An 18777-nucleotide genomic window follows, 5' to 3' on the forward strand; every position below is an offset into this window, starting at 1 on the left:
AGCACAAAAGGGTTCTACAAAAACAGATTACAGATGTGTAAATTTCCACATAGCAGCCCATGTCAATGGAATTGCTATGGTCCGGTGTGGAATGCTCTGGAGAGACTGACATCCTCTGCTGCACAACACGGACTGGCTCACATCAGTTCCAAAACCAATGAATTGCTACTTTCAAAGGTGTCAAAATTTAACTCCAAGTTAAAAGAAATCAATAACCAAAATGAAAGAAATTAACTTTTTTGAAAGAGAGAATTCTATTTTGCAAGCCATAGGTAAACTTATTTATCTACATATATACAGGTATATAAAAAATATGTAAGTTAACTATGTATTAAAAAAATTGTTAACTCATCTGCTTTTTCTCTCATTTCAACACATGCACAATATGCTTGTTCACTTGTGGGTTTTATCTACATTGTATCTTTTTCACTCAGTTATCCAAAAATAACAAAGCATTGGAAGACAATATTAAAGATAATTTATAAGAATGCATTTTTAAACTGATCGTTTCTCAGCAACACTTTCTTCCTACACACCATTTGCTCTAAATAAAGATGTACAGCTAAGGAAACCATGCTCTGTTGTATAACAATATTTTATGAAATGTGGTAATTTCAAAGAGTTAACTTTTCATTTTTAAAAATATCTTCCATCCAAACATCACCTTTTGTATTTTTTTTTCCAGTCCACAGCTATGCAAGAAATAGAAAGCTCAAAAATAGTCTAGGCAAAAAAAAACCTGAATAAGCATGTCACTCTTAAAAAATATATATATTATTTAACACTAACATCTGAGTAAAACCATAAAGACAAAATTTTTCAACTCTATAATTATTTCAGTTTCTTAGAACAAGCATGCTTTATAAGCCAAGGAAATGTGAAAAATTACACATGCAGGAGAGAGTGAAAAAATGCAGACTTCATCATCTTTGTGGCTACAGCATCAAAAAACGCATATAATTAAATCAGAGCTACTTTCTAGGCAGTGCAATCACAACCTCAGAAGATTAAAAATACATTTCTGGAATCTCTTGACTATCATGGTATTATTTTTCTTTTTTTTTTTGTCTTCTGTTTCCTGCATTAATTTTACTCCCATCTGCATTAATTTTACTCCCATTAATTCGGAGTCACTTTCAGTTTTGCATGTTACTATTGCTCTTACAATTCCTGGAATGACTCCAAACAAACAAAGGATTGTTAAGTGACAAATGCACAATCAATAGATATACTGACTGTATATGCACAAGATATATTTGAAACCTCAAAATAAAAAGCAGGAGGTCATCTAACAAAATGAATGACAGGTATTTGACATCTTCAGTGAGTGTATCTCCCATACATAAGAAAAAACAATTTTATGTTTTACTGAATTTTATTCACAGCCCCATTATAGGTTTTTGCATCTTCTGCCTGAGATTTAATACCTTGGGGGAATAGGAAACCCAAAATTAATCATTATGCTGATGCAGAGAAGTATTTCTGCAAATCTTATTTACTAACATGTATCAATCAGGGTCAGCATATCCAAATCCAAGCCAAACATTTGTGCAATCACCCTCAAATACATTTTTCTGATGTAGGCAAGTAAGAGAAAGAAAAACAAATTATGACACTATCAAAATACTCCTAATTTAGATTTGCATGGAAATTATAGTCAGACTTCTCATATAGTCAGTAAGTTTTATGTTCTTTATAGAGTATGAAGTCCCTATTACAGTATCAACTTTACAGCTGCCCTAATGCTGGACATGTTAAACACAAACACTGCAAACTGCTTCCTAATGTGATACATTTAAATCTCTTTAGGGCTGTCTATAAAAGGTTGACCTAGCTTTTTATTTGGAGCAATGGATCTATGCTTCACTTGGCTCTGCAACAAGCATTTTATGGTCGGTCATGACTGAGATGGTCAGCTTTGTGAACCTGAGTAACTCTGGAGTTAAGTTTTCCAAACATGTGATCTGTTATTTTAATATCCAGTAGATGTGACTGGAATGACTTCGTTCAAGTTAGAAATTATAAAAATAAATTCACCAAACCAATAAGACCAGTATTGAAATGGAAAAGAACCCAGGTTTATTTACAAAGGTTGGCTTTAACAGAATCTTCACTCTCTGAAATGTAGACAAACAATACAGTAGTAAATGTGAGGGAAAGGAGAAACCTACAGTACTCAAAAAGTTAAAATTGATGGAATCAGAATTTTCACATTGAGGATTTCAGGTGCTGCAAGACATGATAAATCTCTAAGGAAATATATCCCCCCTCCAAAGTTTACTTTAAAAGCGTGCAGCAGAAAAAGTACACACGATTTCAATTCTAAGTGTAGAATACAGACAGGTAGCTTCAAAAGCCAAAGCACAGTATTTTGCAAAGACTGGTTCAAAGGATCTGATATATTTCTAGTTATCCTCCTGCATCTATGACTCTCCTTAACCCAAGAACAGGAAATAAAAAAACCCTAGGAAAATTGTTTCAGGAGTTCAATAGAAGGCAAAGGAAACCCACCTATGAATCCATGTTTCTGGACTCTTTGGAAACTTGGTTAATGCCAGTTTTCCAAGATGCAAATCTTTAAGTGGATTTAAAGTGCCAGACAGTATTAATTCTTTCCTACAAAAGATAAAACAAATCTGTGTGAATAAAAGTAGTAACCTGAAAACAGAACACAAATCCCAATAACAAACTGCATGGCATTTCCTTTGTATCATAACAGAACTTCACTGTCAAACTACAAGAGTTTAAAAACCCTCTAGTGCATTAATCCATTCTACTATACATACATATGTACTATACATATGTGCACAAAGAACTTCATTTTAATCTGAACACATACAATCTGTTAGTTCTCAAACCTACCCAGAAATTACTGAGTCAGCTACTGCAGCGTTACATATATGAACAAACATCCCTTCTTGAAATTAAGCCCTTAGATCATGTGTACATCTGGAAATACTCTTACATATAGCACTCCTCCACACCTTTAGTTTTGAAATACCATTCAAGATACAGTGTCAAGGTTGCTGTTGCCTAAATTTATAAGAAAAAGGAAAATATTCTCTGCATGTAGAATGTTTTACAAACTTAATAAAAAGGCTGCAATTGCTCAGTTTACTTAAATGTAAAACAATCTTTGGTTTAAAAAAATTGAAAATTTGCCCTAACGAAATTTAATGTTCATCCAACACAACCCCTACAAGAATACCTCCCAAAGACAGAGCAAAATGAAAATCTGTACTTGGCCTTCTCACCTTCTTTGCACAAAATTCCCTACCCCTCGCCCTCTTCTTTACAGCTCTGTAACTCTTATTGCCTGTCCTGAGCATGTTTGTAGATATCACCCCATCACTGGCTACTCCAAGGGCATTAGTCTTCATACCCTATTCTCTAATCTAGTAGGTAGCAGCTTTGAAGTAAAGTTACAGTAAATTTCGAAGTTAGAATCTGCAGAAAGAAAACACACATTTCCCAGAACCTGCAGAAGTCACAACTAAAAACTGAGAGTGCAAGAAGCAGAAGCAATTTTGGCATGGGTTTGGGTTTTGGTTTTTCTAATAATTTCTGATTCATCGTAATGATAGGCAGGGCACAAGTAAGTGAGGAGCAGATGATCAACTCTCTGAACAAAAAATCCCAGTGGGAGGGGAGGAAATATTTTCTGGAAAGATCTGCTATCAAATAAGGCAAAACTCCTCTGCAGTCTGACACAGAAAACATAATGTTGTCCTAAAGTTATGGCCCAAGTCTCACAAACAAATTGACATCTTTCCTTTCTGTGAGTACATACTTTCTGTCTGAGTCGGTAATTTTTAGTAGGAAACTGACTCCATCTGGTACTTTGGCTTTGTGTTGCTGTAATTGAAACTTACAACCATAGTCAGAAGCTAGTGGCTGCAACACTAACAGAGAGCAAATATTATTTAAAATTGAAGCGAAGTAGGGAATGTATAAATCCTTATGCAAGTTTTGCTTCTGATAGCTACTGGAGCACCTGTTTTTATCTCAACCAAGTTCCAGCATGCTTCAGATTCGACGCTTTCAGATGGTTTTTAATAGGCAGTTCAGATATACTGACCAGAAGTGGCAGACTGATCAGACCATTCTGTTCTAATGCACTCAAATTTGGAAAGCAGACAAAATAAACATTCAGGGTCAGCACTGGAGCAGGTGGAACAACTGCTTCGTTACTGCAATGCAAAGGTGACATTTTGGTAAAAATTACTTACCACACAGACACAATGAAAATACAGCTTAGATCAGTCTGATACTTAAAACAAATGCATGTACATTTTTAACACAGATTTAGATTACCAAGCCACCTACCTCCCAAAACCTGAACTTTCAGTGAAGAAAGTGTTCTTTCTGTATTAAAACATAGATTCTAAGTAACAGCTTCACACTTATACACTCTTAAACTTCCTCTTTTGCAAAGCTGAGGAACAGTACAGACAAGATCCACCTTCACTGCTGTAGTGGAAAAGCTGCTTTTAGCTGTAATGATTCTCAAATGAGAGATTCTCCCATTCACAAAGGACTGCAAGCATTAGTATGACTTAAGTACCATACACTCGCACATAAACCTCTTCTGAGCTCTTTCAGCTAACATCCAACTTGGGATATATAATTTCTAGCTTACTTTCTTGCCATGTGGATCATAGATAATGTTTCAGCCTCAAGGATTATAGCTCCCATAAAAGATAATCTCTAGTAATTTTTATTGCCTCATGCTAACACCTTTGAAGTCATTTATATCTGAAAGCAAAATGTGACTTTTCAGAGCATCTTGTTACCTAATGTCTTTTCATCAATTGTACATGCCAGGAAGTATAACAGGAAGAACAACGACATTTATAAAAATTCCTTTACAATCACTTCCATTAACATTTTGGTCATTTTAACTTGCAAGACTTTTCAAATTCTAAAAACACAAGGTAACTGAATTTGGGATTAACAACTGGAGCTATCTCTTATGCCATTCAGTATAACAGGGGTTTCTCTCTCAGTTCCTAGGAAGTGACCTATCTATTCTGTAGCAAGTCTTTCTCTGCCACATAATAACCTCTTACTCAGGGTCTCAGGGTTTAGGTCATAGTCCCTGCTCTTCTGTCACTTTCCAGCCACTTCTAGTTTACATAAATAGACAACAGATGTATGTGGTAGGCACATTTCAACTGTTCAGAATAGCTACAAAGTCAAGGCAGAACATCTAGTCCTAGTTGGCCTAGACAACATGTCTAAAGTTCTGTGTTCTCCTGCGCTTCATTAATCAGATACAACTTTCTAAGATTGTCAGCTGAGTTGAAATGCCCACTTGTCTTCCACAACACCATTCAAGTCTTCTGGCACGCCTCTGCCAAGTCCTGCACCCCTTCCTAGGAGGGGATTTCCTTTTCTCTCTCTTCCTATATCTTCAAGTTCAGTGCTACTGAGACAACCACTATCTCTGAAACTTTCAGTAGAATTCAACATATGAAAAAGAGATCATCCCAGCCAACAATGAAAAAGTCAGTAAATTACAAGAATGTGTGCAGGGCTGCTATTCAGTAAACAACTAGAACATTTCTTAATTTTTAGGCTACTTAGGAGTCTATAATGCTTTTTTGCCCCTCAAAATAAAGCAGCGAATTAGTGTATGTAGAACGCAAGATGAACCTGGCATGACAAACACTGTCTGAGCAACAAGAAACCAATCATCCCACAACAGATCCATCATGTTCTGCAAGCAGAGTGCAAGTCTCATACAATTAGTTCTCAGCTTGGACTACCTCAGGATAAGGATTTATCACCAGCATCTGTACAGAACACAATCAGTCCTCTACTCTGTGACTTATTACATCACACATCTGGCTAGCTTGATCTGTAATTTCAAAGAGAAGCTGAAATATATGTCAACAGAACAAAAGCGCCTCCCTTTCAAAAGAGCAAACCCCCCGCAGAGGCCTAGAACAATGAAGGGTCAGATTCAGCAAAGCAGTTCCCCTGCTAGAATGGGCTTGCTGGTAACCTCCACAGACACTGACTGGCTTGTATAACAAGAGCTCTCTGGATGCTAAACAGAGCTTCAAAGACAGACTGACTGGTAGATCACTAGTCAACAATTCGGGGAGTAAGGCCCACTTCTCTAGTAATTTCTATGTTTTGGTAAATTATAAACATCAGGAAAGAGAAAACAATCCTCATCCATATTCTTTAGCATTTTTCATTCTACTTTCAACTTTGAACTACCTTCCTCATGCACATAAAAGCTAACACTTTCAGTTGTCAGGCACAAAAAAGCCTGACTGATAAGGATGAATGCATGTGCAGTAAAAAAAAAATTCCACAAAACAAAAATCAATTGTAAGTACCATAAAATGAGATTACTGTAGCATCTCTTGTACTTATACAAGCTCCTAATTCCATTTTAACTTCATAGGTATTTAAGTTAGATATTTTCATGACACTAAACCCATTGCGATCACATTCATCCCCCTTTTTTAGACCTGAGAGACAGAAAGAACACAGCAGAATCCTTCAGAACTGTATCAGCATTGAAAGAAGAAAAAAGAAAAAGCTGAATTTGTCATAACTAGGGCAGAAAAACAGACGCAGCATGAGAAGTGCACCGTAACTACAGACATCCTGTTCTCCATTAATGCACTCCTAGAGACCATCCCAGTTTTGTCAGCCCTCCTGAAACTATAGCTCTTATAAACTGCCTCCAGTCTTACCTTGGCAGCAGAAAGAGAATATTCCTCCAACTCTGAAATTTACAAAACAGCTGTAAGATTACAAAATTGTAAGGAATGGTTGTTTCTGCACCTCCTGAAGAGCAAGGAGGTAAATTCCTGCTCCTCCTCCATTATGACTCCTGGACAAGTTCTGAAGATTGACCAATGATGAAGCTATGCTAAACTCAACAGGTACAAGAAGGTAGAGGGGAGGGGAGAAATGTGTTTGAAAAAAGGGTAGACACCTTCTCCCCATCTTGCAGTGTATCTACTGAGCTTGACAGCCTGCAATGGTAGCGGCAGCAAACTGAACTGGAATCTCAAAAGAACTCAAAGAGTGGTAAAAATGAGAACAGTGAATACACACAGCAGACATCAGCTGAGCACTACCCTCATTAAGTGCAGGAGGAAAGAGGAATGGTAGTTCAGTGGGTCTTACACACCCTGAAAATGTGGTGCAAAGATGCCATCAATATGCAGCACTGTAATCATCAGCCTTTGATTAAAAAAACCACAACCAAAAAAAACCACAAAAAAACCCCAAAAAACAAACAAACAAACCCCCCCTGTCAAAAAAAAAAAAAAAAACCACAAACAAATCCCAACTGAACAAAAACCCCCAAACAAACAAACCAAGAGCAAAAAAGGGCAGTCTCAAACTATCTGCAACACATAGGAAAGATGAGATTTTTAACATTCCTTCAAGCACTTCTTAGTTGACAAGTTATTGCTGGCGTCACTAACAACCACTTGAAACAAAGCTTTCAGCTGACTCATGTAAGGCCTGGGCCTTTCGATGGCATTTTCTGAGTGCAACATACCTCACATTCCAAGCTGTGGTGAAGTCGGGGTTCAGCAGTAGCAGGGTACACGTGATATCTATCAGCTCTAAAACAATGGAACAAGAGACATTAAGATTAGCAATGATTTGCACACAGCACTGATCTCTCTGCAGACCCTTACTCCACTCATTCCTCAAAGTCCTTCTGCTGTGGGCTGCTGTACCTCTGTAAAATACTGCTCTTATTTCAGAAATGAGAGAGCATTAATTATTAATAGTTAATTTGAGGGAGCAAGATCTGCCATATTCTCCCTTTTCATTATTTAAAATAACGAACTGAGTATGCCCTGAACAAGGAAAAATCATAATATAAAATCCTTGAGTATTCAGTGATTTTAACCACACACACTATATACAAGAAGCAGAGAATTCTTCAAATAAAATCCAAAAATTTTTAAATACTACATAAAATAAAAATATACCCTACTATTTTAGAACAAATCTGAGCTGCAGACGGCTGTCATATATCATACTGTTACAAAAAATAGATACACTATAAAAAACCTGTAGCTAAAAAATGAAACACCACAGCTATGAATGAGGATTACAAAAGTACTCCCTATTAAACTGTACAGAAAACACTTTAAATACATTGTGAAGTGCCTCAGACTGAAGTTTCAAGACTAATTCAATAAACAACCCAAAGCAAAACCAAAAGCATTTGCCTGCATCCCTGCATTTAAGCACTGTATACCGCAGATTTATGTATTACACTTATTTTTAATTATGTCATAAAAACTGAATGTAACTATACAATCTTTTATTGTAAATTAAATTTGGCTACATCCTCTCCTAATCACCCTGAGTTTAACCTACTAATTAGATCATACTTCAGGTGATTTCCAGCAAATAAGAGGTACTTCATTCCTTGAAGGAAAAAGAAAAGGATGGTATCTCACGGAAACAGATCTCTGGTTAGTGCAGTCAATATGACTGCAAAATGAACGAACTGTTAAGAAATTCCACAGTAACAATACACAAATTAATTCAAAACACAAAGGGACTTGGCTTGAGGTATCTTTGAAACAAGAGTCAATAACTAAGTAGGTTGAAAAGTGAAATACCTTCATATATTACTGTGTGTCTGATTAATGTTTTATGTCCAACAAAGAAATTTTGTGTTTTTCATTATGTTCTTCATTAAGAGGAACATGCTAAGCCACCATATAATGCAAGGGGTTATGGGGGCTGTGGTGGGGAATTCTTTGGTGTACTGTTGACTTTGCACTAAGCTGTAATGTTTTGAGAAGTGTTTCAAGGAAAGAACTCAACTTTCTATTCACAAGTTAAATCTCTCTTTGCTGCCAAGGAATAAATATTTTTCATACACACAAAGCTTCTTTCTAATTTGATGTCTGAATGTACAAATATTATTCCTTCGTGTACCCAATTCCTGAACCAGCAAAGTATTTCAACACCCATTTAATTTTATGCAGCTGACTATCCCAATTCAAATAACCAGGATTACTCACATACACAAAATCAAACATATATAAAATTAAACATCTGCTAAGTGTTTTGTGGCTACTGTTTCAATTTTACATTCAAAAATCAGTTTTGAACATTTACAAAAACATAATTTTTATAAGGAGGTAAAGTTAAAATTGTGAGCTATGATTGTTTCATGTACATTTTCCATTTTACCTGCAACAATGGTTTTAGCAATTATTAGGTACTAGCACTGCTTGTGTTACAGGCACATCAAGCAATAGTTTATTATAGCCTATTTCAGTTTTTTGAATACTTCTCAGAAAAGCCTTTCAAAGTCTACTTAGAACAACACAGCTTGTTTATACATGATTTCCAGTTAATATGACGGTTCTGGTAATCTCAAAGGTCTGTAACAGCACCCAATCAAGTCCAACTTAAACAGAACTTGCTTGCATTTTGTCCATTTTCTCATCACAGAGGTTCACTTCATCTTGAATATTATCAAAGGAAAGATGCAGATAAAAGGAAAATCTCCAAGTAGAACCCAGTTCTTTCGTATCAATATTCTTTGATGTAACAGATGAAGATTTATAAAGTGTGGATTCTGAACCAGAGATGTGAAATGACACCATTTAGTAACCTCTATGCCATTTTTCAATAGAAAAATGGTCCAATTTTTTAAACTCTGAGCCCCTTTTTATTAGGGAATCTTATATTATATCTCGTACACAATGATAGTACTTGCCAACTATTCCCTGTGTCAGCAACAAAACCCAGCATCTTTTATTTACAATTTAAAATTACTTTCTACTAGACATTTCAGGCAATCTGTTGCATTATAGGTGCTCACACTGAACACATCCTTTTGCATATTATGGTATCCCTAACTGCAAAAGGACAAATCAAACAATATGGTTTTAGCACACCTTTAAATATGGCTGTAACCAGTTTTTTAGATATTCTGCAAGTAGTTTGTATAATATATAGTATGCATGCATAAATTTAAAAAATACAGGAGAAAAGATAAAAACATATTGTAAAATTGGGATTTCTGAACTCAAATAATAGCAAGGGGAGCAGTCATGACTGGATTCCAAGAATCCAAAAGAAACTATAAGTAAACATCTGTGTCACTAACCTATCAATGAATGACTACAAAGCACCTCCTCCTTCCAGGATACTGTCAGAAAAAATACCAGACACTTGAATCAGTACCCTGTTGTTCTCCTCTGTTCTATTTAAATGGTTTACAGTGACTCAAAACAGAAGAGGTGAGTAGAGACTACACCTGCAATCGCCACTTATAACAAGCTTCAATAGAATATACAACTGAGTTTTGAAGAAGTAATAAACAAATCTATTTCTTTACTATATGCAAAACAAAACAACTACCCTGACAAATTCCGGGCATGCACCTTCATCTACAAAAGCAATCTGGCGCAAAATCCTTGAGAATACTTAAGAGAATACCATAACATCTCTTGACAGAATATACATACTTCTAACACCTTAGAGATGAGTCTCTAAGCCCACCTGGGAAAGACTTCCGCCTTAATTCTCTCCACCACTGCAGTTCAGTTTCTGCTCAAGCCTTTTATCAAATATGAAACTCAATTATGTTAAAACACACTAAACTCCTTCAAATAGGGTTCTAACATGAAGGACCAGACTGTGTTTTACAGCGGTTATAGAAAACCTCAGCAGACATGAAAATGCTGTAGATACCTCTTCTCACATGTAAACAAAGAGACAAAACAGAATCGAGTTTCACTTTCGAAATAAAGCCAAGCAGGCACTAGTTTAAAATGCATGCTACTGCAGTAACCACTGACAGAGTTTTCTGTGCATTTTGAGGGGAAGGGTTGTGCACAAACGTTGTTCCCTTCACCTGTGAGGGAAGCAGAGGCCTGCAAACACCATCCCTGTGGCATCAGCAGGTGTGACAGCATCTCAACAAAGCACCCTCACAGGTGTGACTGGAGCAGGGCACCAGCACACAGGTAATGGCTACTAGCTGTCTTCAGATACCCAAAAACCTGATATAAATGTCAATGTTTGTACTTTGGCTTGAAACAAAAAGTTTTTCTCTGTGTGGAAATTTCAATGTTTAGACCTTACAATAACACTTGAGACCAAAATGAAGTTTCCCTGCTTAAGATCTGTAGTGTAATAACAATATACATCACAAACTCCTACCTCAGATCTCTAAAAGCACTGCAATGAGAACCACTGGTGTTGCTACGATTGCTAGCAGGTTCAACTCTTTAAATGCTGAAGTTTGTATCTAGTTATGCGTTAGTCAACATTAATTATATTCCCTGTATTAAAATTCAGTTTATTCAATTTTGTAATCATCTGCATTACAAATTTCAAATCTGGAATGTCACAAACACCAGTTTCTATGAGAACGAAATAAATCAGCAGCTGGTTGGTGGCAGTGATCAAAACCATCCTGGTCTTAATAGGTCCAACCACAAACCATAAAGACCAAGAAGAAATGGAAGTTACTTTTGTTAGCAATACACACCCCCCAGGAAGAGTCTGTAATTTTAAAGATGTCTGTAATGATAAAAAACATTCAAGAACATAAATTATGAACAAATTAAAAAGTAAAGGGCAATGTAAAATTTATAAAGTCCACATAATGACATGTCATGGACCCTCTAGGAGGAATTTGGGAAAAACAATGACACAAATATACACAATCTGTTAGACAAAAATAAAACACAGTTAATGGGTCAGTCAAACCTAGAAATATGTGAAAACACTTCACCTTAAGCTACTCTTCGGAAGGGTAATTAATTCTAAGGATCAAGCCAGTGCACTGTTACTCTAACACCACTCGAGGTCTACAGCTAGCACTGGAAGACACTGCGTGGCCAGGAAAATGGGTTCCTTCTTGCCATCATCTGCCTTGCCTGCCATTTCATGCTACTCTTTCCAAAATGCTTGCATTATACATCCATACATAATTTGTAATAAGAAATCAAGACATGTTTAGCAAATCTAGACCCTACCATCAGGCAGATAAAAGCAGGCAACACTCTCTGCCTTAAGAATCCTCCCACTCCAAGATCCTCTAAAGACCTTGACCTTTCTCTATATCATCTCCAAAGGCAAAAGAAGCTCAAGTGCACATTTACAGACCTGACCAACACCACCTAACTGTGCCATAGTCTACACTTTACTGAGCATCATGCTCAGCTGGCTTCATACACTTAAAGTGAAGCAGAATACAGCAACAAAACACTAAAGAAAAGGAGAAATGCTACTGGCCACCATCATCTCCTGATCTACACAGACCTACTCCAAAAACTTACCTAGCAGTTACACCAAGTAAAACACCATGTTAGTTATCACAAGGTGCTGGAGTCTGCACCAGATGTATGCTAAAATCCCACTATTTAAAACATAATTCTTTAACTCTCTATTTCATAAAGCAGCCAGGGAGATTGGCTTTGCTCTAGCTGCAATCAACACAACTGAATGAAGGCTGGCTTTTTGGTATGCTCCAGCAGGGGAAGACAATCCCACACATGTTGAAGCAAAATGGACACACTCAGTGCTTTATGGACAGGTTAGTTATAAGTAAACAGAGAAAATATGGTAATGATCCAAAACTGAAACCCAGTTGCATGTGAGATACTAAAGATCTGAACTCTGTGAGTGGTCACAGGGTGCTCTTCAACACAACAGATATCCTGCTTTCTGAGGGATATTAAAAATATCATAGCAGGTAAAAGATACTAGAAAACAGTCTCTAAACAAAACAACACAAAAAAAAAAACCAACCCACCAGAAATAAGACACTAGAAGCCCAGCATAAGAACATTCTTTATTCCAACTGCTACTTAGAAGGTACTGCAACAATAAACAAAACACTTGCTTCATAAACTAGTTATCCTTTTTCATTCTTGCTCTGATCAGGACCCCTTTTAAGCAGTCAAGTACCTCCTATGGCACACCTGTTCATAATTCTTTATTTTGAATTTTTTTAAAGAACATATACAAAAGAATTTTTCATGCAAGTTAAACTAAAAACCAAACCAAAACAAAGAGATGAGAAAGGAAATAAAACTTTACAATTACCAAGCTGTAGGGACTAATAATTTCTAGTACATCTGCATCTAAAACACATTGCAATCATTTCTTACAGTAGATATAGACATCACCACATTTTCCTTTTGACTCAGGAAAGCAGCAGAAAATTCCTTCTGCATCAACTAACATCACTTCCACAAATAATTCACTCAAGTTGTCTGTCTCTAACCTTTCCAGTTTGGGCAAGAGAAAAAGAAATTTTTTTTTCAAATGAAAATAAACTCGTTTAAGTTAAGATGCACAATCCAAAGCCCGCTCCCCTCAGTAACCACCGTTTTTTCCACAACAGGTTAAACTGGCATTAGGAAGGGTAAATGACCCAGACAAAGGCATTGAGTGCACCCTCAGTCAGTTTGGGGATTATGCCACTTGTGGGTGGGAGCGATCTACAGGAGGGTAGGAAGGCTCTGCAGGGGGATCCGGACAAGCTGGATCGACGAGCCAAGGCCACTTGTATGAGGTTCTGACTGGTCCTGCCCCTGGGTCACAGCAATGCCATGCAATACGCAGGCTTGCGGGAAAGATGCTTGGTGGAAAAGGACCCAGGGGTGCTGGCCAGAGTCAGCTGAACACGAGCCAGCAATGTCCCCAGGTGGTCAAGAAGGCCAAGGGCATCCTGGCTTGGATCACAATAGTGTGGCCAGCAGGATCACATCAGTGACCATCTCCATGTACTCACTGAGACATCAAGGTGCTGCAGTGAGCCCAGAGAAGGGCAACTGGGGCACAAGTCTTATAAAGAGGAGCTGAGGGAGCTGGAGGTGTTTAGCCTGCAGAAAAGGGGGCTTGGGAGAACCTTACTGTTCTCCAAAACTACATATAAAGGAGACTGCAGCCAGGTGAGTGTCATTCTCTATTCACAGGTAACAAACAACACGATGAGAGAAAACGGCCTCAGGCTGCACCAGGACAGGTTTAGGTTGGATATGAGGAAAAATTTCCTCACTGAAAGCATGGCCAGAATTCAAACAGGTTATCCAGGAAATGGCATAGTCACCATCCCTAGAGGTATTTTGGAAGGCACGTAAACACAGCATTTGTGTTTACACAACACAGCACATGTTCCTACATGGTTTAGTGCTGGACTAGGTAGTGTCAGGTTTATGGGTGGACTTGGATCTTAAACCTCTCTTCCAAACTAAATTATTTTACGATAAATAAAAAATGTGCACTAAAGATCACATAATATACTCTTCTCCAACTCAGAACTTACCATCCTTGTTCAGCCACTGTTTTCTCTGTCTGTAGAGGAGAAGTTTATTGTGGACATATGGCAAGAGAAACTTCACACACCAGCTCTCCACACCAAGCTTGTTTTCTACCAGGACAATAGGGCTCCGGTTATATCTGGCTTCAGGGCAGGGTATTAATCCAATTTCATCTCTTAAAAAACAGAGAGAAATATAATTAAGCTTATTTCTAGTAGGTGACAATTATTTTTCTCAATACAGAAATGCAATGGTTAACAACGCTTCCCAACCAAACATTCCATCACCTTTTTTCCTTGTCTTTGCTGAAACCTGTAATTTGAATAGTTTTATTTGATTTTCACAAAGATCCTAAATGATGAAAGCCCCATTTTTTCTGTTTTTAGACTATCATCCAAGCAGTTTAACTCTGAAGAATCAAGACAAGCACTCCTGGTTTTGTAATAAATATGTGACAGAGCTGTAACTGCTGCTTCAGCAAGAGAAACAGAACATGCCAACTAGTACAGGCACCTGACTGACCAAAAGCTACCCAGGTGTGCCCAGCAGCAGCGTGACCGGGGGTCTGACACCAGGGATCACACAAAAGAATATGCTCACTTCCATATGTCCCATTTTTCATTGTCCTGTGCAAGGCAGTATGATCAATAGGGGGAAGATTTGAAACACAGAGGCCAGTCTGATTAGACGACAACTCTGTAGGAGAAATGTAAGCCTTGAAAATAACAGCGACAAACACGAGCATTTGTACCAGCAAACAAAGCAGAAGAGACTCAGCTATTCAGTTTCAATGGGCCGTACCATATTTTACTTTTTGTCAGGTTTTTCCAGCATGCTGAATAGCAGTTTTGGCAGCTTCTTAGAAATAAACACAGCTCATCAAGGATTCACATTTGTTTAGGCATAAAGCAACATTATTTGATTTCAATTATGCATCATTTCTCCACCAACTCCCCCATTCAATAGAAAAAATTGTTGCTGAAGACGGAAATCCTCAGATCTCACACAGGAACAAAAAAGATTTCCTGTGATGTCAGAAAACAAATTCTCCATCTTAAGTCTTCTTAATACAAGATTTACAGATACACAGCAAGTGTCAGCTCCTAAACCTCAACTCAATTATCTTAAATAAAATTTATTACTGGGTACTCTGAGTGTGCTGATTTAGTTCTGTGTCCTCACTGGACTATTACTGAGGTAATCAAAAGTGACACAGTGGGCTTGTTTGAGAATGTATTTGCCTATTCAGAAAACCGATCTGATCTTCCATACATCATAACATATATCACAAGCCCTAAAAAACACAGGTAAGGTGAATTCAAGGTAAAACACTTGCAAATCACATGGCTCTGTCTCCAAACACGCACTCGGGTCCCTTTTACTTCCCCAGTCAGCTGAGAAGAGAGAGAAGAGAAAAGCATTCTCCTACCCCACTAAAAGCAAGAAATGGGTATCAAAGCAAGATCCTTATCTGTGCTGCTCTATTTCACACAAGCTAAGCTCTTCAAGAAGCAAGATTAAACCTAAAATGACATTCCAGTCTGCTTCTTTCAACACAGTATCTTAATAGCCTGAAGTTTGTACGTATCACTAGGTCTTTCTTTTATGAATACTAAAAGTCCTTGGTAAAATGTTGCCTGGCCTTGCATACAGGGGCATTAAAGTCTCCAAAAGCAAGGAAGATGCAATCAGACACTACTTGTCTAACTAACTCTGTGAATTACCATAAGAACTTACCAGCTGTAACTCACAAACAGTATACCAAAGGTAAACAGCAAGGAGAGAAAAAAACCCCACAAAACAAACATCCACACCTTTACTTATTACCAAATGCAAGAAGTCTGACTTGGGTGAGCTAAGTTTCACAACACTACTTTGAACACGCCAAAACGACACACAGACACAGTTTGCACTAAGGTGACAAGTCGGCAGGTGTAAAAGCAGCCATTGACAAGGGTCAATAAACGATGGAAAAGAGGTGAGTATGGGACAAAAGCATGGGAAGTCAACAGCAACATCATGCATGCAGCAGATTCCTTATTTTCAGTGAAGCTATGCAGTTCCCATGTAAAATAATTCAAACCTGGATCTGTAACACATTGAATTCAGGATAGCACCTTTCAGGAACTGCAGCTGGCCAGCAGCAGACGACAAGATGCAGATGCACAAAAAGACCTGGCCAGCACAGCTACAGCCTGTTGCTCCTGAGGCACAGAAGTAGCGCAGCAAGGGCCCACAGCCTACACAGGCCTGAAGAGTCCCATTTCAAGTAGTTTCAACCACTTCAGAAACCTAGAGACATGACTGTCACTTTTTCTACTTTGAGGGATAAAGTAGCAGCAGCTTGTGCTTTTTCACCTGCAGTACGTCACAGTGCATCAGTCTCAGCACACACAACTCTTGCAGCCTACTTTCTTCTCTGAGATTGCATCTCTGAAAGGAAATTGCAATAGCAGCAAATTCTTAAAAAACATCATCTCTAAGTTTGCTACCAATAAAGCATTCTGGCAGAGGAGTGGGAACTATGAAAAAATCAGAACATTCATTCATAAATACTGGCCCTTTACAGCACATTCTGCTTCACATCCTAAAAATGAAGCTTCAAGGCAAAATGCAGCCTTTTTTTAAACAGCGTCCATATGCTGCATTTTAAAACCTGGCCGCCCACCCAAATTGCTTACTACATTTAGAGAAACATGAGGGTAGTCACTGTAATCTTCTCTTGTTAAGCAAAGGGATAAATTAGGTGACATAAAATTTTCCTATTCAATTGTTTAGTTTATCACTTTCTGGAACAGATTAATAGGCCACTACCTCAGAGACCGCAGTTTCCAGCTGACACAAATACACCTCACTTAAATTAGGAAGTTGTTATTCATTGTGTGCTACCTTATTTGCCATAACCAACACGGAGCTTGCATATAGGTTGAAAGGTATTTCCCTAGTTTGTGTCTTAAAGGCTGGGGAAATACATTCTGGGAAAGAGCAGTATGGGAGACACTTAAAACAGGGTCTCAAGGCTGGTCAAAAACACTGAAAAATAAAACAGACCATCTGCTCCCCAGAGTTCTGGATAAATCAGATTCTCACAACCAATTACTGCGGTTTGCATTTTCATAGTCATTCTGTCTTCCTCAAAACAACACACAATGAAATGACTAGTACTTCTACCAACAGATATGGATTTGAAGGTGGGATTCACCACACTGTTCTGTTTGTGCAAAGGTGCAATTCAGGAGGCTTCCATCCTGAGCTTTGTTCCCACCGGCGCCAGAGCTCTGTTCCCGACAGACAGAGAACCCGCTGCCTGCTGCGGGGCTCGGCAGGGCCGGCTCACCCGCGAGCAGGCTCAGCCCCAGCCCGACTGCGCGATGAGTTTAACGCTGCCAAACACCGAGTTCAGAGAGAGGTCACTAGCAACTCTTCCTTGAAAATATATCTATCGCTTCCAGACCGCGGAGCCCTCGCTGGTTCCCATGACGCGGTGCGTTTTACCGGCGGGGCGCTTGTGGCCGCCGGGCTGCGGACGCGGCTGGACCGGTCTCCAGGCTCAGGCTCCCGGAGCGAGACAGGAAAAGCCGCGGCGACAGGAGAGCACCGAGGACAGGGACACGGCGCCCTGCCCCACGGAGGCACGGGTGCCACCGCAGCCGCCCGGAGCCGGCCCTCCCGCTCGGAGAAGACCCGGCCGGTCCCCGCGGCCGCTCACGGCGTAACCTTGGGCCCGGGCCCGGCCCCAGCTCCGGCCGGCCCCGCCGGGACCCGCGCCCCGCCCGCCGGCGGCCGCGGAGCGCGCACGGGCCGGAGCGCGGGCAGCGGTGCCTCCGCGCCGCCCGGCCGCGGCCGCACTCACATGTGTGGGTTCCGCTGGAAGGCGTTGCGGATGTCCTTCACGACCCGCTGCACCAGCACCGCCACCTCCTCCGGCGACTCGGCCATGTTCCCGCAGGCGGCGGCGGGAGCGCTTCCGGGGCAGCGCGGCCGCGGCGGGCGCGGGGCGGTGCCGGGGCGCGGCCGGCGGGGCCGGGCGGGAGCGGCGCCCGCTCCTTCTGGCGCGGGGTTATCGCTCCCTGCGATTCTTGTGTCGGCAGTCGCGTAGGCCGCGTAGCTTTAAAAGATAAGCATTGTGTGCACAGCTTCTCTTGATTCCCCGGAGACATGGGAGCGCTGGTCTTCAAGGCGGAATGCGCAGAGACGATTCTATTTCTGGACCGTAACTTATGTATTTGCTTGTCAGTAGAAATTAATATAATTACAAAGCATTGACCGTGCGTAGTTGATTTGTCTCTTAATTTGAAGGATTGCAATGTCATCATAATCTGCTTCATGATTGTCTTCCCCCCCACCGAGGCCTGGTAGACCCTTCTATATATTCTCCTTAAAAATGCAAAATGATGATAATAATGAAATAGCCTATGGGACACTTTATAGGGCCTTCTTAATACCCCATAGGTTAAGTGGAAGAATTTGGACTAAATAATGC

General features: G+C 39.5%; 1 protein-coding gene across 2 annotated transcripts in view; it reads right to left on the reverse strand.

The window, feature by feature from the left end:
- Positions 1-18304, reverse strand: part of PTAR1 (protein prenyltransferase alpha subunit repeat containing 1) — a 32461-nt gene extending 14157 nt beyond the window's left edge. For both annotated transcript variants that reach the window (XM_074533651.1, XM_074533650.1), the window contains exons 1-4: positions 18148-18304; positions 14300-14469; positions 7535-7601; positions 2512-2616 (exon numbers count right to left, since the gene is read on the reverse strand). In XM_074533651.1, the coding sequence (XP_074389752.1) occupies positions 2512-2616; positions 7535-7601; positions 14300-14469; positions 18148-18233 (428 nt within the window). In that variant the 5' untranslated portion in view covers positions 18234-18304. The remainder of the gene's footprint in view (positions 1-2511; positions 2617-7534; positions 7602-14299; positions 14470-18147) is intronic.
- Between the last annotated feature and the right edge of the window lie 473 nt (positions 18305-18777).

The sequence above is a fragment of the Zonotrichia albicollis genome, chromosome Z (genome assembly GCF_047830755.1).
Source record: "Zonotrichia albicollis isolate bZonAlb1 chromosome Z, bZonAlb1.hap1, whole genome shotgun sequence".
In the NCBI taxonomy this organism is placed as follows: domain Eukaryota; kingdom Metazoa; phylum Chordata; class Aves; order Passeriformes; family Passerellidae; genus Zonotrichia; species Zonotrichia albicollis.